Source organism: Puma concolor, chromosome D3, assembly GCF_028749965.1.
Source record: "Puma concolor isolate L17-30 chromosome D3, mPumCon1.1.hap2, whole genome shotgun sequence".
Taxonomy (NCBI): Eukaryota; Metazoa; Chordata; class Mammalia; order Carnivora; family Felidae; genus Puma; species Puma concolor.
The window spans coordinates 90,395,526-90,422,154 of NC_141678.1; the positions used below are offsets into that span (position 1 = coordinate 90,395,526).

The 26,629-nt window shown below is 53.2% G+C and overlaps 1 protein-coding gene across 1 annotated transcript; it reads right to left on the reverse strand.

Annotated features, from left to right (window-relative positions):
- Positions 1-1,957: 1,957 nt before the first annotated feature.
- On the reverse strand, positions 1,958-20,261 carry DIPK1C (divergent protein kinase domain 1C). The gene is made up of 4 exons (XM_086683226.1): positions 20,061-20,261; positions 10,449-11,132; positions 6,168-6,332; positions 1,958-3,362 (listed from the first exon to the last, which is right to left on the reverse strand). Exons 1-4 carry the CDS (start codon positions 20,259-20,261, stop codon positions 3,144-3,146), a joined length of 1,269 nt encoding a protein of 422 aa, XP_086539352.1. The 3' UTR covers positions 1,958-3,143.
- Positions 20,262-26,629: the final 6,368 nt, after the last annotated feature.

The following is a 26,629-nucleotide window of genomic DNA, read 5'->3' on the forward strand; positions in this document are numbered from 1 at the left end:
GCTCTGGTTTTCCCGCAGCCAGATGCCCGTGCAGTGTAGGTGACGGCTCTTTCACGCGGTCCTTGGTTTCGGAAACTCGCAGCCAAACTGCCCCACCCCCCAGCTGCTCAAAGAACAGCCTCCAGATCAAAGTCTAAAATAACTAGCGGCCCTCCCAATAATTGAACATGCTGGGCATCCATCCCGAGCACTCCTGGCTGGCTGGACAGGCCGGCGGTGAGCGTGGTGCTGAGGCAGGCCCAGGGGACTTCCCGGAGGCGGCACCTCTGGGAACTGCCAGCTCTTCCCTCCCTGTGAGGAGATGAGAACGGGTGGCTTTGGAAGTGTTTGCAGCCGGGTGACGTCAGCGGCCCGTCCAACCCCTTCTTGACCACTGGGTATCACGAGGTCAGTAGCCCCCACAATTTCCGGGCAGTTAGGACACGGCAGCTGTAACCCACCATGGCTTCAAAGCTGGAGTCGTGTCATTATAACCCTAATCTATCAAGATACATGGTGAAAACTGACCTCTGACGAGGGACCGGAGGTGAATGCAGTGCACCACGTGCATTAATTCGGGTAAAACTTAAAAAGGAGCAGCCTACACCCGGTGAACGTCCTCCTCCGTGAGGACACAGCTCACAGAGTCTTCTCTCCCCCGAGTGTTATTCAAACACAGAAACCACATACGGAGCCCCCTTCTCTGCAAGGGGGGTGGTTGCTCAACCAGATAAGCAACACGGTCTCACTTGGCACATTAAAAACATCAAATCCTGGGGGGCCCTGGGTGGCTCCGTCGGTTGAACAGCCAACTCTAGATTTCGGCTCAAGTCGTGATCCCAGGGTTGCGAGATGAAGCCCTGCGTCGGGCTCTGCACGAGCCTGGAGTCTGCTCGAGATTCCCCCCCCGACCCCCCCGGCTCCCTCTGCCCCTCCCCCGCTCGCATGGGCTCTCTCTACAATATAAAAATATATATCAAATACAGTGTTTGTTCATTGTGTTCTATAAAAGTGTTATTTTGCAAGGGTTTGAGGTTTTTTTCAAAAACCAAAACAAAGTGTGAGAGAGACAGAGAGGGAGGGGAAGGGAGAGACACCGAGTGGTCAGACACAGGGGAAAGGGGTGAAACTGCTCCTTTTCAGCAATGACAACCCCACTGCGTTGGGAAATTACACGTTGCGCAGTCTCCATGATAAACAAAAACATGTGCTTCCATTTTGGTCTAAATGAAAACGAACATTTTCCCTTTCCCGAGCCAGCTCTGCTGCCCAGCCAGGGGGCTAGGAGCCAACGCTAATGAAGGGCTGTGATGCCAGGGTCAACCCGCGGGAGACCCCTCTGCTGTCACAGTGCGACAGCCAACTGTTTTAGGAGCACGGCCTGCAAGCCCCCTGCCCCTCCCTCGCCCTTCATCTCACACCCAGTTTCACGGAAGCCTCGCTCAGAGACAGACCCTGAGCCTCCGGTTGGCACGCTTCAGTGAGACCCTCACGGCTGCAGGAAGCCACTGCACAGAGCGCAGCCCTGGAGAGACAGGAGCCTCTGCTCCGTAGACAAACTCTCTTTTCCTTTAGAAACTGCTAGCTCAAGGCCCGCGCATCAAACTTTAGTTTTAATGTATTTCTGCCACGGAAGTGACAGCCGTGGGGTTTTCCTTCCTGCCAAAGGCTACAAAGGCAGAGTGAGTCGTTCACACACACGATTAGAGGGCCCTTGAGGAAACTGAGTCATGTGAGAAAATGCCAGGGGTGACGGATGGGGGGCAGGACTGCAGGTGACCATGGCGACCAGACAGAAGTGCTCAGAGGTGGGAACCCAGACCCGGTGGGGCCTGCGCTGTCTCTGCCCCGCCCCTCACACCGTTCCATGAGCCCGGGGTGCAGCCTGGAGAAATGCATCCAAATGAACACAAGCAGGAAATTCCCCTTGGTCTGGACCAGGAAGGCACCGGGCAAGGAAATGAGAAAGGGCTTGAAATTTGTGCAGTTTGTCATTTTTTTTAAATTTCAGATTAATCCGTCCTCTTTGATTTGTAAGCCATCAATACAATTTCCTTTTCCTCTCTCAGCGTCTTTCTTGATTTACCTTTAGGGACACCAGCTGGTCACTTGCGGAGCACCTGCTGTGTCCCAGGTGTCCAGTAGAAAGGAGTTCCCTCCCAGTGGCTGCCTGGCTGGCCCCCCACGGGTTCACCTGCCTGCCCAGCGAGGGACCACAGTGTGGTTCCCTCCGTCCCTCTTCTCTCAGGAAAGCCTCCCCGGGACCCTGCTGGAGGCACCTGCCAGCGTGCGGCATGGTGCCCGGGCCTCGGCGTTCGTGCCCTTGAGAGCAAGGCGCCCGCCTGTGACCCTGCCCGACGCCGACCGCGGCACTCGCTGTCCCCCACGTTCTCGGGGACAACACGACGCAGTCCAACCAGCCTGCATCTCCCGCGCCAAAGGCAGATGCACCGCGGCGGGCGGTAACGTGCTCCCTAACACAGGCTCCATAAAATCGACGGGCCCCTCAGGAGGAAAACGGCCATACGCTGTCCTGACACGTCCTCTCCTGACGGATTACGTTTGCGTTACAGATGCAACTTCTGTTTTGATTGTATTTTATTCCAAAACAAAGGCAGCCCTCTTGTCCCAGAGGGGACACCCCTTCCCCTGCCCCAGAGCCTCCCGCGCTCCCTGCTCAAGCTCGTTCAGGCAGGCACGTCCTCACGCACGCGTGCACACACTCACGTGAGCACTCCCGTGTGAACACGCACACTGGCTCGTGTGCACGCACGTGCACTTCTTTAAATGCGGGCACGTGTGCAGGCAGGACAGCTGGAAGCCCTGGCTCTCAGGTGAGCACAAGCACGATCCTCAGAGTGGGATTTGTGCTGTTTCCCGACGATGAGGCCTCCAAGAGGAAACCGCTGTACCTGCCTCCCTCGTGTCACTTTTAAAGGGTGGCAGGTCAGAGGCCAGCGCGGTGGCCTCCATCAGGAGCGAATCAAGCCAGGATGGGACAGAAGGATGCACATGAGGGCAGCTGGCGTGCGGTGGGAAGGGCATCAGCGATTTCACATTTCAGAAGGACCACAGCGACACCTGCGCGTGCACTCATTTGCATAGAGGAAACGTCCCATCCTTGAACCAACATAGAGGGAAAGGACCCAAGGCCACGGGAGTGGCTACTTCTCTGCCTCCTGCAGTTCCCTCTGTGTGGCTTGAAGGAGGCGCTGAAGCTTCCAGAACACGTCAGGGGCGGCTCCCGGGGCGCTGCCGGAGGTGCCCCGAGGGTCTGCGCATTCCTGGACCGCATCCCGCAATTGTAGCTGAAGCGGGACGGAGACGGCCGAGGTCCTGAGACTGGAGGAGAACCAGTGGCGGAATATCTTGTCACAGACGACCTGAGGGGCAGGGGACAGAGTGGTTACTGCAGGCTGCGAACCAACCACGGAGGCTCCGCAGGCCCAAACAGACCGTGGCTCCTCCCATACAACCCCACCTGCCGAGGGAGGCGTCTTCCCACACAGATGGTCTGATAGTAAAAGTGCCTTCCCTTCTGGAACTTGAACCACTCGGCACCGGGAACAAGGTCCCCCTCCCAGCCTCAACGCAGATGGGGAAGGGTCCCTGTCATCGAGTACACTTCCGAAGACAAAGGGGAGCAGAAAGTCCTGGGCGGCCAGTGCTGCGTAAGGAGCATCCCCTCGGCTGTGTGGCCGCATCGCTGAGGTTGGGCTTTCTCGTGCATATTTGGTCACCGTAACAAGCGACGACCCAGGGTTGTCCCAAGGGTCCAGTGACATGTGGGGAGAAGTAGTCAGCAAACATGATACACTCACGGAGAGAAGGCTGTACTAGAAGGGACTTTGAATCATTTTACTTCAGAAGCAGAAATGAAAATCAAGCCACCATCCCCTAGGGTATGAAATTCACTGATGCCAGAGATCTCCTCCAACCTTCCACTTACACATGCTCCTGTTTCTAGAGCTTTCACAGGCTCCTCCTGCTGGGAGGGCTCCACCAAGAGGGGCGGGATTAATGTGCTTTATCTTTCTGTATCACACCGTTTGGGACTCATTGAGCAGAGGCCTCAGTGTTGTAGTTCTACTCTTCATAGAAGACACGGAACTTTAACTTCTGAGGAACCTTTTTTTTTAAATTTTTTTATTGTTTCTTTATTTTATTTATCTTGAGAGAGCATGCAGGAAAGGGGCAGAGAGAGAGGGAGAGAGAGAATCCCAAGTAGGCTCTGTGCTGTCAGCACAGAGCCCCACATGGGGCTCGAACCCATAAACCGTGAGATCATGACCTGAGTCTAAATTGGACGCTTAACCAACTGAGCCACCCAGGTGCCCCAGGAATATTTTTAAAAGCAAATCACCTTATTTCTGTTTTAAATTGAGAATACGTGTGCAAAAATGTTAAATGTTCCCAAGGACAGACAGGTGTGCCTCCTGCTGATTGTCCAATGTTCTGTTCCCAGCTCCGTGAGGGGACCCCTTCCTTCTAGAGAGAGTATGCACACACAAGCTGATACATGTTTTTCCTTTCTGCTCTACTTTGCACGAATGGCAGTATATTACACACCCTCTTCCACACCTTCCACTCCCATCTAACAGAATACCAGGCAGAGCCTTCTAAGGATTTCCTGTTTACTTTAATGGCTGCACCTCAAATGTGTAGATAGATCATAAATTATTTAACTAGTTTCCTACTGATGGAAATGAGATTGTTTACTAATTTTTGCTATTAGAACAAAGTTGCAGTAAATATCTTGCCTGTATGTCATTTTCATTTTGCACCTATGACTGAATTTCTAGAAATGGAACTTCTGGGCCAAAAGATATGTGTGTTTTTTGTTTTGGTAGATATTGCCAAACTGACCCTGTGGAAAGTTGTGCTGAGATACACTCTCATGGCAATGTGTGATGAGAACGCTGGGCTCCCCCCCCCCAACACGTGTGTTGTCTTTCATTTTTGCCAACTGGTGGGTGAAAATGGTGTAATTTGCGTTGTTCCTTGCAGTCAGGGTGATGATGTGACATTGTACTTCCTTTCCAGTGAATGGCCTAGTTGATATCCTTTGCTCACACTTCCATCACATTGTTGACCTTTTCCATGTTAATTTGCAGACACTCTTTATACACTGAGGACATCATCCCCTTGCTTTGGTTGGCTTCCTAGAGAGCAGACTGGGAGATGGAGATCTGCAGGCAGGGATTTACTGAGACGCATTCCTGAGAACCACGGTCCAAGGACCTGAGGGAGGAGGAAAACTGTTCCTTACTGAGGCCGGGACTGGGTTTTGCGTACGGCCCCTCTCCCACTGACCGATCCCTGGATGCTACCCCCGGCATGTGGAGGGGCCACGGCAAAGACCCTGCTGGGCAAGCGCGTTCCCGGGGGATGCTCCCTGGGCCTCGGCAGCAGCCGGCGGATAAGGAACCCTCTGTCCTCTATGCTCCTGGTCTGTACGAGCAATTGCAAATATTTGCCTGTGTTTTGGGGGATTTTGTTTTATGTCGTGTTTGCTATATGGATTTTTTTAAAGATCGTTAAATTTCTCCTTCCTGTGGCCTTCTGAGCTCAGAAAGACCTTCTTCACTCTCACATAATATTTTAAATTCTCCCAGTTTTACTCTGGCACACTTAGGATTGTATTTTGTATGAGTAAGTACATGAGCCTCTGGAATGGAGTCTGGTGAGGAGTGAAGTAGGAGTTAATGTGGTCCTTTGTTACGCCCCATCACCCAGCTAACCGACACCATTCGCTGCGTAACCCAGCCTTCCTTCCGCCGGCCTGAGAGCGACCTTTGCCACTTATGAAACGCCCATGTGTCATTACGTCTATCTCTGAAATTTTAAAAAATTCTGTTCTTTTGCTCTGTGCATCAGGGCAGGATAATTTTTTGAGCAAAACTGCAAGTTAGAAAAGTAATACTAAGTTAGGAGGAAATGGGGAGCTGAATAATGGGCTCCGCTGGCCGCCCTGTCCATCAGACCCCCAAGGGTCATTCGGCCAACAACCCCATGGGACAGACAAATGACCACCCCAACTCCTGATGTCCCTGTCCCCACTGAGCACATCAAGCCCAGGTGGCGTGGAAGAGGGGACCTGGGCCATATGAATGGGGTGCCACGGCATGCTGGGCAGCAACAGCCAGAGAGGACAATGTCCCCCAGCCCGCGCGGTGGCGGCTGCTTACCTGCAGGTTGCTGTTGACTCTTTCCGCTCCACACTTGTGGGCTCGCAGATCACACTTTGAAAAACAGTCAAAGAAATTGCAGTCCTCATCCCCCGTGCAATTCTGCTCGAGAATTTCCCTCATTTTGGGTTCAAAAAAGGCCATGTCCACGTCGATGGCCACCACCTGTAACCAAGCAGCACATGGCCATCACAAAGACTCCCAGGGCCCAGCACATGGTTGTCACAAGGACTCTGGGGGCCCAGAGCATGGCCATCAAAAGGACTCCTGGGGCTGTCACGAGGATGCCGGGGGCCCAGCACATGGCCATCACAAGCGCTCTTGGGGCCCAGCTCATGGCCATCACGAGGACCCCCCGGGGGGCCAACGCAGAGGGAGCCAGTGTGCCTCTGCTCTCTGAGGTGCAGGCTCCTACAGATTGCAGGATCGCAGAACGCTGCGTGCCAGAAAGAGGGGCCCTGGCCAGGCGGGGGGCCGCAGGCTTCACTCACACAAGGGCCCGGCATGGACCACATCGCAAGGCTTTCCCTGCCAAAAGGACATTTGCCATCACTCGTGAAAGCCTAGCATCCGGAACTCTGACTACAAGTATCGCTTTTCAACTTGAAACATTTTTTCAGCTGTAAAAGTTGAATGTCTGCAATTTCTTAAAAATAAATGAATTCCCCCTCCATTGCTTTATCACTTTGGTCTCTGACCTTCCAGGGTCAGAATTATGAAAGCCATGAATACAGATAACTTATCCCCATGAATAGAAGCTACAGAAGAAAACTGCCTTCCAGGGGCAGGTCCGTGGGGGTGCTGGTGAATGTGGAGGGCAGGACGTAGGTTGTCTATTTACGGCGTATGTGTGACCTATGCCAACTGGTTTCCTCCTGACTGGCTGGATCGAAACGTGTCTGGGAAAGGCAGTGTGAAAGCTCCTGAATTAGGTTTGATGCCCGTGGACCCTCATCCAACAGCATCAAATACAAAACGCCACTGTCAGCCCGAGAACAGGGTGGAGCTCCTGGAATTTCAGATTTATCTTCCTGGCTTCAAACCAAATAGGCTTCAAAACCAGAAAAAGAAATAACATCTACATGATGCGGATTTTCTTCCACAACCTGAATGTATTAAAAAAAAAAAAAAAAAAAAAAAGGCTGATCTCAAACTTGATAAAACCTGGAGTCTGCCCAAATCATGCAGTTCATAGCTTCAAGGTGTTAACAAAGAGCTTTTGGAAGATTTGATGAGTTTGATGGAGTCTGCGACATTTCACAAGCCTTCACAGGTCACCCTCCAAATACCAGCCCTTCCTCCGGCCTTTGGTAGCATCTCAAAAGACTCACTGGTTGGGGTTCGTGTCCTCCTCAACTTGGTGGTGTTGGGAGCTACGCTCCCCAGTTTGGGTTTTTGTTTTTCACTCTGGAGTGATGCCAAGAGGCAGTAAACTTTCTCGGGGATGATTCGGTAAAACAGAAGAGGAAAAATACGCCCTTTCAAAATATATGGAGAACAATGAAAATAAAAAATACAGAACTTTTCCCTACTCAAGAGCTTTGCCTAATTACTAATTCAGGCACAGCAAGCAGAAATTATAATTTTACTCAATTTTTCCTGTCTCATTATTTCACTGTGTACCCTAGTTAATACACGAAAATATATATTAGGCTGTGCTCACACATCTGTCGTCTCGGTAATTTATTATAGGGACTACATGGTCTCTCTTCTTTCTATACTTTCCGACATTCTCCCCGGCTTCCCCTGGGCCCCTACCTGCGATCTCACCTCTTTACAACTTCTCTCTCCCATCTCTCATTGTTCCCTTCTCACCTCCCAGGGAGAGCCAGATTTGGTTTTCAGTGCATAATGGAGAATGGATTATAGCTATTGTGAGCATAACTGTACGCACTTAGAATAAGAACAGCAACCAAGCCAACAGAGAAACCTGAGTAAGTTTTCTTAACCAGAATCGAGAGAATCATAACATTCTTCCTTCACGGAATTACTTCACTTGCGTCTCATCAAACTTTCTCTGGGCATCAGACTAGAAAGGGTTGGGGATTATTTCATTCTCCACTGAAAAGTGTGGCTCTGGGGCAGGAAACGTATCTGTTCGAAAGGAGCATTTGCGGGCAGTGGTTCGGGGGGCTCAGAGCGATGGTGTTTCCCAGTTGTTCCTTGGCAACCAGTGGATAAATTCTCAGGATCTGTAAGTGGGGGACCCAGAGAAAGTGAGTGACTGTATGTGCTGGTCCCACCCCCAGAGGGTCAGACCCAGCAGGTCTTGGCGGGGGGAGGCAGAGAATTCGCATTTCTAACAAGTTCCCTGGTGATGCTGATACTGCTGGGTTTCATTAAAGTTGTAAAATCACAGGGAAAGTTAACTTCTTGAGACTCAGCATGTAAGGAGGTGAATAATGCCAGGGTTAGCCAAACGGGAACCTCTGTCCTTCTTTCCCCTTCTCCCCTGAGCAAGAACTCAGGCAGAGGTGAGGGTCTGTGCACCCCAGCACAGTCCACAGGGCACAGCCTGGGCTTGAAAGTGTCGCCGTTATCTCATCGAACAAATATCTCCTGCCTATTGTGCACAAGATACTGGAAGGCACAACTCTGATGCAGTGCACAAGCCAGCAACATGCCATGCTTCCCTTTCCCCCGGGGAAGACCCGTCAGCCCTGCCTGCTTCCTACGGCCTTTTCTGGGAACCTAGCCCAGACAGCCTCTCAGTTCCCTCAACTGTTACCGCCCCTGTTGAGTTCCACTCACTGGCACTCCATGACACTCACTGGATGAATAAACGGGTGTCAGATGAGATAACTGCCAAAGCCAGGGGTTGTGAGTGGACACCCCACACCTCCTTTCCCAGGGCCTTGGGGTGTCTGCGTTCCCAGGATTTCTCTGGGAAAGAGAACGGCGGTCCTACATGTCTAGTACATAAACCTTCTGCTCACGAACTGAGGAAGCCTTGGCTGGGAGTTCAACTCCAAAAATACCCTGGCAGAGTCCTGGGCTGTCCCTCCCCCTCATAACCACGTCTAGAGGTCTCATGGAGCCCAGGGTATTGCAGACAGACCCTCCAGGAACCTCCCAGAGCCTTCTGGAACCTCTCAGCTCCTTCCCTTCCACACTTTGAGCCACTCCCAGCTCATCAGTCCCTCTGGGGCAGTCAGAGGGACTGCATTAGTTTCGTAGGTTTCAGGCTGTCGTAGGAAGTCACTCCCATGTCACCTGCCACGGAAGCCCTTGGCCAGCAGTAAGAGTACCCTCTTTGCCTCCCTTTCTGTTTTTCACCAGGATGCAGAGCACCATTCCGCCATGAGCCGGCACGCTCAGCGGCCAGCTCTCTGGTGTAGCTCCCGCGAAGTCGGCCTGGCCGTTCGCTCACCAGCACTGGCAGCGGACAAGCTAACTGACCGCAGCTTGTGGAGGAGGGGGCCCGGGACACGGCCCCTCCCCAGCACCCATCCCATACCACACCTACTTCTTCGGAAGTGGTCCCAGCGCTTGCCCGGGCACGGGGCAAGGATGCATCAATCCGACACGCGGGTGTAGCCTAGTTGGGGGGAAGCGGGAGGGGATTATCTTCTCGTGAAACACCGAGTCCCTCCTGCCATTGCTTCTCCAGCACCTTTAATTCCATGAACGCCTGCATTGCCCAGAGCGGGAAACGGACTTCACCTGCTGCAACAGAGCAGCACAGAGCCAGATGCTTCCCCCGGCAGGATTTTCCCTCATAGGAGCTGCCAAAACTCCACCTGTCCCTCTAGAAGCCCTGCCCATGGAAGGAAGACTAGCTAGGACCTCTCCAGGAAGAAAGGACCAGAAAACGTCTGCCGTCATCTCAGAGCATGGGCAGGCAGAAAGCAGCAGCCCCAACTGGCTGTTGTACCAAAGCTCCCAAAAGCCACCTTTCCTTGTCATCCTCGGTGGCTCCTGCTCTCCTGAAGACTGTTTTCTGACTCAGCGAGAGCTCGCTTTCAAATTAGTCTACAATGTGGCGAAGCTGCTTTGGAGAAGCCAGAACAGCCATTAGGAAGGACGCACCTTCCCCTGCCGGGCCCTCCGCCCCCTACCAGGCGCCTTTCCTTCTAGTTCCCGTTGCTGGAGGACGGAGGTGCAAGGTGCACGCGTTGTTAAAATTCTCTCACTAACACCCCAAAAGGAGGTGGCGTGGCAGGTCTGGGTTGTCCAGGCTAGAAGGTTCCAGAAGCTTCCAGGGGTCCCCCGTGACTTCCAAAACCTCCCCTAGACTGTCGGTCCTCCACGTGACACACACACCCTCCCCGAGCCACTCACCGTGAAGTCACTCCTGATGGCAAAGTTTTCGGGCTTGATGTCGCAGAGGTGGAGGCGGTGGGAGAAGTCATCGTCGAAATGGCTCACCATGTCCAGGAAGCTGAGCGCCATGTCGCTGATGGCCTTGGCCTGGCCCCGGCCGCCCCGGGGGGCGCCTGCGGCCCCGTCCAGGGGGAAGAGGGCCCTGTGGCGGGGGCTGCCCGCGGCCAGGTACTCCACCGCGTAGAAGTGGCCGCAGGAGCCCAGCACGGGCGGGGCGTGCCGGCTCAGGTCCTGCAGCAGGCTGAACAGGACGAACTCCTCCTGCTGGACCAGGGACCACAGGGTGGCCAGCTGGCCCAGCCAGCGACGGCCGTGCCTCCGGGGCCACAGCGGCCCCAGGCTGCCGTTGGGCAGCTCCAGGCCCAGGGCGTTCCTGACCTCACCGGCCACCACCAGCAGCAGCTCGGCCTCCGGGAAGTCCTGGCCGCCGTCCTCGGCCGTGTCGTCCGGCAGGCTGAGCGGCTGGAAGCTGGAGAAGGCCTCCTCCTTGGACTTGAGGATGACGGGCCGGCCACGCCAGTCGGCCTGCAGCACCTTCTTGCCTCTCTCGTAGTACAGACAGCGCTGGTAGCTCAGTGTCCCCGCCACACACAGGTCCTCGCAGAGGTCCCCCACCAGCACCCCGCCCCGGTACTCCTGGCACTGGAAGGAAGGGGACAGTCGGTCACGGGGCGGGCAGGGGGAGCAACGAGGTCCGGCCCTGCGCTCAGGGCGCTTCTAGTCTGCTGTTGAGAGAAACCTGTCAGGTGTGAACCACGTGGGCTATTTGGGTCCCTGAGTTAAGGAAGCGAGGGAGTTAAAGGAGCCGCTCGTATTTGTCATGTGATTCAACCAGGCCCAGGCCTCGAGAGTCAGGACAGCGGACGCCAGAAGCAGGCCTCCCCCATCCAGCCCCGTGATGCTGGGAAAAGCCTTTTGCCTGCTGGCTCTCGCTTCCCTGAACTGCGCCAGACTCTGGCCACACATCTGGGCTGCCCCGGGGAACTCTGACCTCCTCTGCCATCAGAGAATGGCAGTCAGAGCCCAGAAGGTGGGTCCCCAGCAAGCCTCATCTGGTACCCAGGGCCGGCCACAGGAAGGACCTCTCCTGCAGGCGTGTTCCCTCAGCCTGCTGTTTCTGACACCAAGGAGGGTGGCCTATAGGGCCAGCAGCTCTGGAAGGATTACAGGGGTGCGGAGGAGAACCCACCACAGGAAGCGGGAGTTAGAAGGGGCCTCGTGGATGATGGTGTCAGCACAACTGGAGAGGACAGGCACCGGGGACACAGGAGCTGCTTGGGATACATTCTAGAAGTGTCGGGTGTGTTTGGCTCCCGGCGGTGGTGAGGAAGGTCCAGGAGCCCTCAGATGGGCGTTTCTCCTAAACTCGAGCAGCTCTTAGGATGGGTTCCACACGAGGGGACCCGGTGACCCCACCACCACATTACAAACGTCCCTCAGAAGACGGTCCCGTGGGCCCTGGCCGGTGGTCCCGCTGGGACGAGGTAGAAGGGGGAGGAAAGAGCTGGTGCGGAACAGAGTAAAATGAAGGACCGTTTCTCGGTTCCCTTCTTTGTTTTATCTTTCAGGAAACCTACAGCCCTAGACACTTTATTAGGAGCTGAGCCTATGTTCTAACTCCACCTGCTCTCCCCCACCCCCTCCAGATGCATCCTCCCTCCACATGGGCACACGCAGGCCTCACCTGCTGCTGCACCTTAAGCAAGGGGGCCCCCCAGTCCTCATCAGGTGATGAGACAAGGGCAGGACCACCACGTCATCTTCTTCACTCTGTCTCCTGCACGACCAGGTGCCCAGAGTGACAAGCTGGAGCTCAGCACGGTGCAGCTCAGCCACGCCCGGCTGTGCCACGGCATCCCTGGCGGCTGCCCCACCGCCCTGAGCCTCATCTCCCCTCCCTGCATCTCACCGGTCTGCCCCCCTTGGTCGGTTTTCGGGCAGGCTGTGAGAAAAGTGTGTGGAAACCATTCATTCATTCAAGTGCAAGACATCACGAGATGCCCTTGAACGGTGGCCGGGTACCTAATTCCAGGCCCTTCAGAGGCTGTGGTCGTCCACGCTCTCGGCTTTGTACTGTAAGTGGCTCAAAGTCAATGTACTTCCAATGCCTGGGTGTGTGAACAATTGCAAAATGCAAAAAACCCTGAAAAGACAACCTTTTCATGACTCTCTGAGCCTCATGTGGAATCAAAACCCAACTGAATAGTTTGTGAGGCTGTTAGTCTTCAGGTCTTTGACTTGGTGAGAATTTGCATAGATTGTGCTGCAGAATTATTAATTTGTTTGATTACTGGTTCTGCTTCATACCCAAAATATAAGGTATATGCCCCATATTATCCTTTCAATGCCCCCAAAAGTGTGAATTTGAAAACATATGCCTGGCCCCAAAGTGTGAGAAAAAGGATTGGGGACCTTCATAAATACTCTAGTTTAATTGTTCAAAGCATGCATTACCAAAATGGTTATTAAAAAGAAATATTCCGGGGTGCCTGGGTGGCTCAAGTCGTCTAAATGTCCAACTTTGGCTCAGGTCATGATCTCATGGTTTGTGAGTTCGAGCCACAATGCTGACAGCTCAGAGCCTGGAGCCTGCTTCGGATTCTGTGTCTTCCTCTCTCTGTGCCCCTCCCCTGCTTGCTCTCTCTCTCTCTCTCTCTCACTCTCAAAAGTAAATAAAACATTTTTAAAAATTAAAAAAAAAAAAAGAAACATTCTGAGATGCTTAGTGGCTCAGTTGTTAAGCGTCTGACTTCGCCCCAGGTCATGATCTCATGGCCTGTGAGTTTGAGCCCTGCATTGGGCTCTGTGCTGACAGCTCAGAGCCTGGAGCCTGCTTCAGATTCTGTATCTCCCTGTCTCTCTGCCCCTCCCCCGCTCACACTCTGCCTCTCTCACTCTCTCAAAAATAAACATTAAAAAAATTAAAAGAAAAAAAAAGAAATATTCCCAGTTCCTAAAAGAAGTAAGTGGATTTTCGGGACCGTTTCGGGAAGTACCAGGGCAAGAGCTTGGAAGACCCAGGCCACGCCATGTGACTTGACGCTGGGAGTCTCCTGGGAGCCCTTTCTGCCTTTGTGGCCTTTCCATCTCCGTGTATCATGCTGGGCGGTGGATGTGTCACACTTGCCAAACGCTAGGATTCAAGCAACGGAGTCCTGTGCCGGTCGTGAATCTGACCCCGGAGCCTGGGGATGCCCTCCTGTTGCTGGGGCAGCCTTTTTGTCTTTGGAAAACAGACACCTGTAATGAAGCTGCGTTAACAAACACCCGCACCACTGTTTCAAGCACGCTCCATGCTGCAGTCACCTTTAACGTATTTAACGTTAACACAGTGTTGGCAAAATGCCATCCTTCTAATTCCAAGGCTTGGGGTCAAGAACTGAGTGTTGAAAGCACCTGGACCCTCTGAGTCACTCACTGTCTGCTTAGAATTGCTTCCATATCACCCCTGGTAAGAAAGCTGACTCAGGCTCCCCTGGGACCTTTCAGGCGCCTCGTGGAGGAGAGGTGGGGATGAAAGGGTTAAGTGGTCTAGCCGACCAGGAGCAGAAAGGTTATGAAGGATGGAAATACCGTGGGGCATTCATCTGACTTGTAGTTTTTCTCCTACTCTCTCTGGAATTTACAGAGTTTCACATTTCTTCAGTAAACCTGATCAGAAAATAAAAACTTTTTTTGATTTCCTTATAAAGCCCTCAAATTCCTCTTTAAGTATGATTTCCAAAGTTATTTGATTAAATTCCAGAACGCTTTTAGAGTGTTGTCACATTTGTAACTTGATCAAAAGTGCTTTTGTATGAAGTACAGAACACATAAAGAGCAGGTGACGGCGACTGTCTGGTGGGAGGAGGGGAGTCCTGGGCTGATAGGACGGAGGAGTTGGACAGAGTCCACTGGACGGTGAGTGGGGAGTGCGGAGGGCGTCAGCTACGATGGCCCGGGGCTTTACTTTCATCCAGAACTGCTCCTGGCCAGGAGAGACACTCGTGGGCCAAGAAGACCCCTCCAATCCTCTGAGGCTGTCAACGGCCACGGGAAGGGCTTGCCGCTTCAGCCACCCCCAGCCAGCTCCAAATGAACCATGCCACTCTCTCTCCCAACTTAACGCAGCCGACCATGAGCTGAGCCACTATCCACTACAGGTACCAGGCTCAGGAGTTCCCAGAACAGCGGTGGCTGCCTTCCAAACTCATAAATGACAGCAGAGTATGACCTGTGCAGGATAGGTGCGCAGCCAGGCTTGGCTCCAGGCGGACTGGGTTTGTTTGTCTCTCAGCTCGGCGCCCCCAGCAGCTGTGGCTAGTTTCCAGGTCTGTAGCATGGGGAGCTAATACGGTGTCACAGGAGACCTGTGAAGGTCAGCCAAGGTCACAGGTGCAGAGGACCTGGTCATCTCAGTGATGACCCCCCTCTCCGGCCCTGGTCATTAGACGGCCAGAGGTGGGGGAGGCTTCTTCTTGGAGAGAGGCTCCTGAGTCCAGTGTTGAAAGCCAAACGGCAGGTGCGCCTAGCAGACGAGGAGACAGAGGGCAGCTCCTTTGCCGGGAACAGCCTGTGCAAAGAGCCGGAGTTGCAAAGTGGCCTGGTATGTTCAGAGAACCAGATCCGGGTCAGCAGTGTGGGAGGCAAAGTTAGTGCCAGCAGCTGTGTGTGATCGAGGGGGCTGGCCTATGAAAAAATGCCGTGTCTCTGCCAGACAAAACTGCTTCTGGCCCCCAAGTGCCAGATCAACCTTCCCGGGGAGACAGCCCCCCTGCCCCTAGGGGTCCTCACCTCTGTCCTCTGCCCCCAGCTCTCCATCCACCACACTCACCTGCGATATCCTCTCCCCCACCGGCTCCCCACCGCACAGTGTCGTCTACAAAACTACCCTGCACAGATGAAATCGAGTTCAACTCAAATGAAAGTCTCTACGGCGTTGCCCCTACAAATCTGGACGGCGATTCCAAACAGGAGTCGAAGACATTTTGAACAACGGAATAATCATCGAATTGGGGGTAGAGCCCATCCGTTTTGGAGGGGAACATTAATTACTATGGGCTGTTTTCTGAAGCTTAACACGTTGGGGCGTAAGTGTGCCTCCTGCGCGGCTGGCAGCTTGCGGGGAGGCAGTGTCGGCCATCGCAAAGGCCGGGAAGTGGAACGGGGTGCCCCGAATCCCAGGGGGGCCTGCCAGCTGCCGTAGGTGAGGCCTCAGATCTGTGCCCTAACTTCTGGTGCCCCCGTCACCCAGCTCGTCCTAGGAGAGAATTTGCTTTACAGCAGGGCACACACAGCGTGGTTAGTCAGAGCCACTCTTTGTCGCCACCCTGTCTGAGGATGTACGTTTGCCACTTCCGTTCCCACTCTCTTATACACAGTGTGAAATTCATCCACTGTGGCTGTGCTGGTTCCAGTGATGGAGTGGTCTGCAGGATCTTTTTGCATGTCTGAGCCTCCTAAACACAGAGAAAGAACTAATCTCCTATTTGAAAAACAACGAATTTAGCTGGGCGCCTGGGGGGCTCAGTCGGTTGAGCTTCCAACTCTTGGCTTACGCTCAGGTCATGAAATCAGGGTTCAGGGGTTTGAACCCCATGTCGGGCTCTTGGCTGACAGTGTGGAGCCTGCTTGGGATTCTCCCTCTCCTCTCTGTCTCTCTCTGCCCCTCCCCTGCTCTCTCTCTCTCTTTCTCTCAAAAATAAACCAGCACTTAAAAAAAATAAAAAATAAAAAACAATGAACTTAAGTACAAACTACAAGTTTACAAGCTAATTAAAAATTGTCATCATGTTAGAGACAATAGTGAAATTACTTTATGTGCCACATGTCTTATTGAAGTAGCTATTTTTGAGCTCAAAAAAGCAGTTTATTCACTTCAACTTAATTTTTAAAATCACTTTTCTCTGCATATGAAGGGGTGTTGCCAGCGTGGAGACAGGTACAACCCTGTGCCCAAATGAGTGCACGTATAAAATCCACAGGTATCATATTGAAAAAAAAAAATTAATAAACTCTCCTTGTAGTTGACTGGCATTTTGTGATTATCTGAGCTCACAGTGGGTTGGCATTTCTAGCCTACATGCGTGCATACAAACGCACACTGCCAGAATTCTCAGGTCTGGTAGGAAGCGTCTCAGAGGCTGTCGGTTAGGATCTCTCCAGCGTGTATCATGGTTCTCAGGCAAAAACAAAACCTGTCCACTCTAGTCTGGGAAACTGCTGACAGGGTCCCGGAGGTCATGCCTAAGGGCTGGGTTTTCTTTTGTGTATCCGTTCTTGTTTTCGAGGAGCATTAAGTCTCTATGTGGTTAGCAACATATCCCACTATAGAATTCCTCACCTGAGCAGTTATCTGTGCATTGCAAAATCTCAGAACACTGAGCCAGTTCACCCTCCAGCCCTTCTTGGCCCCTGGATATGCCTTAGAAGATACATATCACAAACATGGCCAAAGCACTCAGAAAAATAGAGTCCTTCCCTCCTGTAAAATCTTTCCGGATGCTGTAGTCCCACTGGGGTCATGGGGTTTCTACCGCAGCAAAGAAAGATAAGCCTGCCCTATGAAGAAGCAACCTCTACTGCAGGCAACTAAATTCATCACTGGGGAACCACCTCTTGGGCTGGAGTTTCCACTACCAAAGCGCACAGGGTTACACACGGGCTCTGTGACGCAGTGTGCCATCAGGATACTCTACCTCTGTGGGGCGCCGTTTCCCATCTCTGAAATGAGGACAGTAAAAGCCCATACCCCCCAGGGGTTGTGGAGGGGGACAGAATGAAATAATACAGGGAAAACTACTTTGCACAGGGCCTTCCCGGAGTCAGCCCAGCGGGCACCTGCAACATCTCTCTGGGCCTTGTGAAGCGCTCTGCAAGCAGAACGGGGGAGCCGGGGTTGTAAATAATCAGACACAGCATAAGGCTCGCCAGCCTGGGGTGGCCCCTGTCACAGCTCGCCGGAAAAGAAGGGCTCTAGAAACCTCACGGAGAAGTGGAAGCGGGCTTACAGATGTCTTGATTATGAGATGTGCTGGAAAGCCACGGCGCAGAGGAGCGCAGCAGTCTGACTCAAAAAATGCAAAGCTAGGAGACGCAGGGCTCCACTCCTTGGAGAAATGCCAGCGGGCTCTTCCAGCCCTCCCCTTGTCCAGGGCCATGGAGCGCACTGGGCTCCCTCAGCAGGCGGGGTACCTCTCGGGGGTGCCAGCAGGCCCGACTCCCAGCCACTGGAGCTCTGCACCTTTGTCTACAGACTCCCCCGCAGGCCGGCAATGGCACCTGTCATGCCCGAGGCCTGGGACACCAGCAGGCACTCACCATCTCTGCCAGGGAGGGAGGGGGCTCCCTGTGGCTCCCCCTGAGCTTGGTATTCAGAGGGAAAGCTAATGAGGGGCCTGGAGAGCAGTCAGAAAAATAACAGCCAGTTTTCTTATGAAGGACAAAAGCCAGGCAGGATGCATTGAAAGTGCCTGGGAGCCGGGAGACAGAGGGCCGATTCAGCTGGAGTCCTGGGAGGCCACAGTGCCGGCCTCTGCCCGGCAGCCAGGGCCCAGCCGAGTCTGCGGTGTGGGCCCCCGCCGTGCTGTTCCAACCCTGCTCTCGTTCAGAGTGTCCTGGGGAGCTGGGAACCAGCGTGCCGAGGGGGGCTGACATGAGCACACCCAGAACGGAGAGGGTAGAAGGCGAGGAGGCAGGGAGAGAGGCAGAGAAGGCCAAGCCCGGAGCGCGTGTAAGAAATAATGGCCTTGAGTAGGGCGGCCAGGGGACGCACCCCAAAAACTCAGTTCATTGAGACAAGGTCAGACGAACTTCAGGGAGACAGACAGAGGCGGCGTTTCCATTCGTTCCTTTGGCAACAGGCAGGATTGAGAGGCTTCGGGAGCAGGATCCATCTCCCCAGCTTCGTGTTGACTAAAAGTGAGCCCAGATGGCTGCCATTGGAGACAGAGCGGTAGAGCCTCTAACCAGAATCGGTTTTAATTTGCGGGCGGGAATGCTGGGAAAGTTATGATTAGCTCAATTATATTAGGCCATATAATTTCCATTAGTCCCTTTCCCACTTAACCAAAGACAACTACCTGAAAATAGCATTTTTATTTTAACGTAAAAGATTACTGTATTATTTTTGTGAATAGCTATTCCATCGTGGCTACACTATTTTTGTTCATTAAAAAAAAGTAGTCAGTCACCCTAAAAACAGCGGCGGGGCGGGGGGGGGGGTGAGAAGCCTTTATAAGTGAAAGGAGCTTTTATATAGGTCACTGAGAAACTCAATGAGTTGTTACCAAGTTACAGAAAACTTGATAGAACTTCAGTGTCAGGGTCCATACATGCCTGGTAATGGATGGATGATTTATACACAGGATGCAGGGAACCGGTGGTGAGGGTCTTACTTGCATTATTATGAGTTCATGATGACACATGTCAGACTCCATTAGGGAATACGATTTCTGTTCATTTGTATGTTTCACTCACTTTAATTTTTCCAATCTCACTTAAGAATTTTTTAAACCTTTAGGCTCTGAAGTTTTGAAAACCTACACTCTCAAAACACCCACTCATAAGTCAGCAATCGGTCTGTAAACTTCCCATGCGGTTTTTTTTTTTTTTTTCTTCCCCTTCGGGATTTCTTAGAAAATAATTTTTCACAGCAAATGCTTCTATGGTCACTGTTTTAGGAAGCGGACAACCGCTTAAAAAACCAACGGAACAGTAGTTGCCAGTGTCTTGGCCTTTTTGGCTTTCCTTGCGGGGATTCCTACCTTTCCTCAAGTCGCCCAATGCGCATCATCTTCCCCACCAAACCGAGACTGAGCAGCACCCAACGTTTGGACTCAGCGAAAAGAGCATCTGGGACCCAGTGCGCCAGGCAGCCTGCAAGCCGACGCTGTGTCTCTGACCGCCCGGCCCGCCTAGGACCCCTCAGGCCCACCCCTCTTGGAGGAGACTGCGGTCTCGACCCCCGGGACCCCGGTCTGCCGGGGTCCCCTGGCCTGAGCGCGCTCCGCCGGGGGTCCCACAAGCCGCGCAGGGGAGAGCCGCGGCTTTGGGGCGCCGGGAGACAGGGGCCCTACCAGCCGCCTGCACTGGGCTCGGGAGGGACCCCCAGGTTGGAATCCCAGAACAGCCGCTGGGCGACGCAAGCAGACCCGAGAGGCAGAGGCGTGGTCCCCGCCGCCGAGCCCCGCCGCCGAGCCCCGCCGCCGGCCCGCGCCCTCGCCAGCGCCCCGAGCCCGGCCGCACCACAGCGGACGCGGGCGGCGAGGCGCGGCCGGAGACTCAGAGCCGACCTGCAAACTTTCCGAGCGCGGGATCGGGGGCGGCAGGGCAGCAGCTGGGCAGGAAGACTCTCGGGACAAAGGACCAATTTTGGCGACAAGGGAGAGACACCTCCGCGCGCCCGCAGAGGACTCCGGAGCGGAGAGACCGGGTTGTCCGCATGCATCGGGCACTCCCTCCACCCCCCCCGCCCCCACACACACACCGTGGGTGCCGCGGCCGCGCCCGGCTCCCGGGGCCCCCCGGAGGGTGTCCCGCCCCGTGCCCCCGGGGAGCGCGGCGCGGGCTCGGTGCGGTGGCGGGACCTACCAGCGCGGCCAGGATGCGCCGGCTCTTCTCGTCGGTGCAGCGCTCGGAGAGGACGCCCGGGTGCGCGCGGAGCAGCAGCGCGGCCGCCAGCACCCAGCCCGCGGTCCACGCAGCGCAGGCCAGCAGCGCGCCCCGCCCGCACCGCCCGCACCGCCCGCGCCGCCCGCGCCGCCCGCACCGCCCCGGCCCGCTCCGCGCCATGACCCGCTGCCCGCGCCCCGCGCTCTCCCCGCGGCTCCGCCGCTCGGCCCGGCTCGGCGGGGGAGGGGGCGCGGGGGAGAGGCAGCGCGAGGGGAGGGGGAGGCCCGGCGGCCCGGCCCGGCCCGGGGGTGGCGGTGGGGGGTGGAGTGTCCGCCGGCCCCCGCCTGCGCGCCACCCGCGCGCGGGGCGAAGGGGGCGTCCGCTCGCGGCTCCCGGGGTCTGCGCGCTGCGCGCCCTGCTCCGCCCGCCACACCCTGCTACCTTTTCCACTTTTTTTTTTTTGCACCTTTTCCCCAAGAAGACCAGTTCCCCTGTGAAACAGAATCCGCAGAACCCGCGTGGATTCAAACTCACCACCGCCCCCCACTCCCCCACACCGGGTCAGGCTCCTAGTTCCTCCGTTAACACATCTTTACTTCAGACAAGATCTCCCCTCTTCTTCTCGGGGTGGCTGCTCGGTGCCCCGCACCTTATCTTTCTACAGACCTTACCCCCCCCCCCCCCCCCCCCCGCCACGGTCCCTGGTTGCTCTTGGCTGCAGCTCTGTCCCCCCACCCCAACCCCGCATTTACCACTCGGCTACATTCCTCTCTCCTCTGAATCTGCCCCAACTTGGGTTTCCTACGTTGCCTCCCGGGGTGAGCCCCCGTCGGGGGTCTGGGACCTTCGGGACGTCTTGGCGACCCCCGCCCGCGCGCCTTTCCCAAGGAGCCAACTGCACCCCACCGCTGTGGCCCAGGATGCCGAAACACGCCCGAGTGTGCTTTCCAGGGATAAAGAGCGCCGCACTCTTTAAACGCTTACCCCTTGGCTAGGAGACAGTGTTCCCTAAATGCGTCTAAATCCGTATTTATGTATGTTTGTAACATCATCTGGGGAGCACACTTCCACATTCAAATCCCAGTCGTTATATCAAATAGGGGGCGCCCTGGCCAACAGAGCTGCCTCGGGTTCTTGCCAGCCCTCTCCACCCCTCCCTGCGCGGCTGCTCCTCCTTCCCTAAAAGCCTTGCTCCCCCAAGAAGAGAGGCCCAGGTGGGTGTCCCAGGAGGTGACCTGTCACAGCTGACGGCCTCCGAAGGCTGCCGGCCCCAGAAATGCCCGGCTATTGCATTCAACTTTAAAAAGTTTGTTCCCCGGTGTCCTGGGCCAGCCCAGGGCAGATCACTCTCCTGCCTGCTCTGTGCCTCAACGTCCATTCCTGAGTGTAGGAAAAACAGGAACTACGCCAGCCCTGGTAAAGCCCGCTCTGATTATCCCTGGGGAACTGGCTTCTTAACCTTGCCTATTCTGCCACTCACCCATTTAACCTTCATGGCTCCGCAGTAGGAGTCTCTAGAAATTGTGAAACATCAAATTAACAAATACCACCAAAGGAGCCCTTTGGGTACAGGGCAAATATTCCTTAATGCAGCAGACGCTGGGATCTGGGAATCCATTGCTCCCCAGCAGTGCTGGGGTTCCTTCTGTATGGCCAGTACCCCCATTTCTGTCCTACTCCCAAACTGAGTAGGGCACACCCAAACAGAAGCAATGCTGCGAATGTTCTGCTAAACTGGCCGTATCAGAATTTGGTTGTCTCATTTCAAAATAGCTGTGGAGCCCAGAAGACATCCCAGAATATTGCTTCAAAATCCTGACTTGATGGTGTAAAGCTGATTCCTTTTCCCAAGAATTTGGAGCCGGGGCTGGAATAGGAAGAAGAAATGAGGTAAAGACACGTGAACACTTACCCTTTACAACGTATGAATAAAAATCACAGACAGGAAGCAGAACTTGCAAATAGGATCTGTAAGGCAGCTTCTACTTCTCGGTAAGTTTTTAAAAATGTCAGTCACACTTCTTTTGGCATTTTCTAAAGAAAAAAAAAACACAGGAACAAAATTATAACCCCACAATAAAGAGATCCTTTACACATTCAGCATTGTTTTAACACAAAAATTACAGTACTCTCCAGACCAAAATAAAATCCTCAGAATGCAGGACCTATGCGGGCTGCTATCCTGCTGGGCAGTTTGCACACTGCACAAAGCCAAGGGAGAGGTGGATGGGACTGAAGTCCACCACCAGAGCTCAGCTCACCAAACCCTTTCCCTAGGGGGCCCCATGGAGGGGGCTTTTTTGAATCACCTGTCCCAAGGGGGCTTTTTTGGGTAGTCACATGAAGGTCACTTACAGGCCAGCTGTGCCCTTGAGACTGAAGGTATTCCCCCTAGAGCTGCAAACAAACAAACAAGTAATGGCATTAACAACAGAATGTGAAGCTTTGGCTTTATGAACAAAGAAAAACAAGTTGGGTCTCATCTCCCAGGAGCCCTGCCTGCTACACATTGGTGCTCTGCAATCGTGCTTCCTGATTCAGGATGACCGACAGCCTTCGGGGGCGGGGGAGGGGGTGGCCGGGGGTCTGCAGGTCAGGAGTAGGGCAACAGGCAGAGCTGGGGAGTGGCTTGGCCCAGTGCCTGCTTCCCATCAGGTTGATCTGAATAGGCTTTGACTCCTTAGGAAAATGGTGTGAAACCCAAGAACTCCTTCCCCCTGCTCCCTTAGCCAAACTATGAAAACGAGTCCTCATATTAGAAACGGCCAGGCACAGAGACTCCCCCAATACTGCTGCAGTCATGCAGAAATCCACAAGGCAGTTTTCCTCTGTCTTGAAGGAGATGGATATTTTGCTCTGCATACCACCCAGGCGAAAGTCCGCAAGCAGATGGAAGGCCCCCGTGTTCCCGAGTCCAGGACCCGTGTCCGGTGCCCAGACCTCCAGGACCCTCCACAACAGAGTGGAGGAAACACACTATGTGATCAGGGTTTGCTTGCTTTATCGAGCACTTAGACTGGCCTGTATTTATTCATTTATTTCTTCCATCAGACTAGAGGCTACTTGAGGCTAGGCACTGTCTTATTTTATGTTGTAACCCCAGCACCTGATTGTTATTATTATTATTGCACCTGCAATCTGGTACCTGATGTAAAGAGGTATCTGCTGAAGAAATGAGTGGAGGGGCGCCTGGGTGGCTCAGTCGGTTAAGCGGCCGACTTCAGCCAGGTCACGATCTCGCTGTCCGTGAGTTCGAGCCCCGCGTCGGGCTCTGTGCTGACAGCTCGGAGCCTGGAGCCTGTTTCAGATTCTGTGTCTCCCTCTCTCTGTGACCCTCCCCCATTCATGCTCTGTCTCTCTCTGTCTCAAAAATAAATAAACGTTAAAAAAAATTTTTTTTTAAAAAAAGAAATGAGTGGAATAGGCAATTCTAGCATTTCCCCTGAAAGGGTAGAAAACGTTGAGCACCCTGTGGAATTTTTCTTGAGAAAGTGCTTTTCACACATAAATATTTCTTTCTGATTTCCTGAGGCTAAATTGAGCAATCCAGACACATCACAGGGTTAGGAATATGTTTGAACATATCCTTTGGGTTCTGAACTCCTCTACTGACAGTTGAACTTGTCACTGAGAAGAGCATGCACGTTTTGCTTATAGGTCATTGCTAGAAAAAAAAGGTAAAATTCTGTAGTGTTCTGACTCTGATTATACTAGATAAATAGGTTTATGAGTGCATGATTCTGCTTCTTTCCACATACATTGAGCTTATAAAAATATCTTTCTTCCTCAAAGGGCTTGGGTAACAACAGCTATGCCTGTTTTTGTATAGTTCTTGATACATTCACAGGCATTAGCTCGTGTGATTCTCTGAGCGACCCGGCAGGGTGGACTGAGTGAATGCCACTATTTAAGATCTCACAGAAGAGGGCATGACCTGTTTTATAGGATCTGTTAGTGGCAGTGGCTGTGCTAGAGGCCCACACACCTGCTTCTGGGTGTGACCTTCTAATTCCTGTTTTGATGCTGGCGTAGCACTCTCCAGAAGTGAGAGTGCAAAAGGGTCTATACCTGTCACGATCATCTGTTGAAGTATCTGCCACAGGCCAAGAACATTTCGAACGTTTGTTGTCTTCACCAGTCATTTGCAGAAGTTATCGTCAGAACAGGATTTTAACTCATGCTTTCCTCCGATCTGTCTCTGTTTCCCATCCCAACAGTGGCTGCCATATTGGCCTGACAGTGAAATACACAGAAGAGGAGGCCACCTTTCAGAAGGGGCCGTGGTTCTGGTCACTTGTTATGGGGTTATGGGGTGAGGGAGGGTAAGCCTGAAGAAACTAAGAGACAGTCCAACTTCCCACCCCGCTCAAAAAACATCTCTCCTCAAACACATTCCACACTTCAGAAAGTAAACTATACCATCGTGTGGATTTTACTATGTCCAAGTACTTACCTTGCTTTTGTCTGAAGTGAGATCAGCCCTACTTCTTTTTTTTTAAGTTTATTTATTTATTTTGAGAGAGTGGGGGGGGGAGGGGCAGAGAGAGAGAGAGAGAGAGAAAGAGAGAGAGAGAGAATCCCAAGCAGGCTCCACACTGTCAGTGCAGAGCCAGATGTGGGGCGTGAACTCACAAACCGTGAGATGATGACCTGAGCCGAAATCAAGAGTCTGATGCTTAACCGACCGAGCCACCCGGGTATCCTGAGATCAGCCGTACTTCTAAAATACGAGTTTTGTTTGGAGAGGAAGGAGATGCGATTCTGGGTCTGGGCCAGCCTGGGTGGGAGACCGGGGGTAGGTCTCTCTGGGAATCCTTTACAACCAGAGGCCAGAGTTCTGGGATGTGAACAGACGGAGGTTTTGCAATCTTGCCAAGAGTCCTCGGATCGTCTAGTTTATAAACTCAGTAACCGTTTTACCCTGACTTAGGAGAATTAAGCGTCCTTGAAGGATCTGGGCAAAGCTGAAGCATCAGGATGTCCCTTACAATACACTTTAGAACAATAAGTTGGAAAGGATCGTGGGGATTGGTTAGTAAACCTCCATCATGCATACATGGAAAAGGTATCATGTCAGCAGAAACTGGGACGGGAAGTCTATGTTGACACAAGAGGTATCACAGGAGAAGGTGTCATTTTTCCCCTCCCTTGTCATCACACACCCCACGTTTCCCTGGGGAATCATGCCTTCTCCCACTCAGTCTCTGGAGTTGGTCTCCACCAATGGGGATGGGCTTGAGACAAAGCCTGCTAAGGAAAGCAGCACCTTCCCCAACAAGAGGGGTGAAGTCCCAAGGGGCTACTGAGAGCCAAGGGGACCCTGTTATTGTTGGATCGGTGGGGAAGAGAGAGCTTCTTTCCCCTGAGGTGGCCAGGGTCTGCAGATTCAGGCACCAGGGACCACCACAGGGAGAATCTGCTGGAGAATAAGGCAGCCTCCGGGAAGGATTCCTGAGGACTTCATCTGAGCCCCTGACTTTTCAGTTACCCAGTGCATAAATTCCCTTTGTGACTCAACCAGCTTGGGTTGCGTTTCTGTCATTTACAATGGAAAGAGTCTTAACCAGTACAGACACTCATGATATGTTACTGACTGAAGAAGCAGATTTTAAAACATTTTGTCCCATCTGAAGCTGTTTTTCTAAACGCATACCATATATCTTTGCATGTACATAAAAATGTATGGAAAGAGACATCGAATTGTTTACACCATTACCTCCAGATGGAGGAAGGACAGGTGATTTTTTTAAAATTTTTATTGTCAAGTTTTTAACTTGATTTAAGATAACCATGTATTATTTGTGTAGTAAAAAAAAATATTGTTTAAAGAGATGAATTACTTGAGGAGAAGCAAACATCAGAGCTTCTGGAATCCATAGCTTCTGGTCTCATCAGCTGCTGTAATGCTGGGTGTCTGAGAGATACAGCCCTGGGCCACCCTGAATCACTTTCTAAGTGCTATTTCTTCATCTTCTGTGGTTTCCCAACCTTGCTCATTTTTCTATAATACTGCTTAACATAGTAGGAGTTCATTTTCATCCATCCATCCATCCATCCATCCATCCATCCATCCACCCATCCATCCATCCACCCATCCATCCATCCATCCATCCATCCATCCATCCATCCGTCCGTCCGTCCATCCAGCCGTCCATCCATCCATCCATCCGTCCATCCGTCCATCCACCCATCCATCCATCCATCCACCCATCCGTCCATCCATCCATCCACCCGTCCATCCATCCATCCATCCATCCACCCATCCATCCATTCACCCATCCATCCATCCATCCACCCATCCATCCATCTACCACCCATCCACCTACCCACATACCCATCCACCCACCCAGTCACTCACCCATCCATCCATCCATCCACCCACCCACCCATCCATCCATCCACCCATCCATCCACCCACCCATCCACCCACCCACCCATCCACCCATCCACCCACCCATCCACCCACCCACCCATCCATCCATCTACCACCCATCCACCTACCCACATACCCATCCACCCACCCAGTCACTCACCCATCCATCCATCCA

Coding starts and splice junctions, on each gene's coding strand:
- DIPK1C (XM_086683226.1), bottom strand. CDS start 20,261: ATGGCGCGGAGCGGGCCGGGGCGGTGCGGGCGGCGCGGGCGGCGCGGG. Junction 6,333..10,448: donor CCATCAGGAGTGACTTCACG/GTGAGTGGCTCG, acceptor GCTTGGTTACAG/GTGGTGGCCATCGACGTGGA. Junction 3,363..6,167: donor GAGTCAACAGCAACCTGCAG/GTAAGCAGCCGC, acceptor CCTGCCCCTCAG/GTCGTCTGTGACAAGATATT.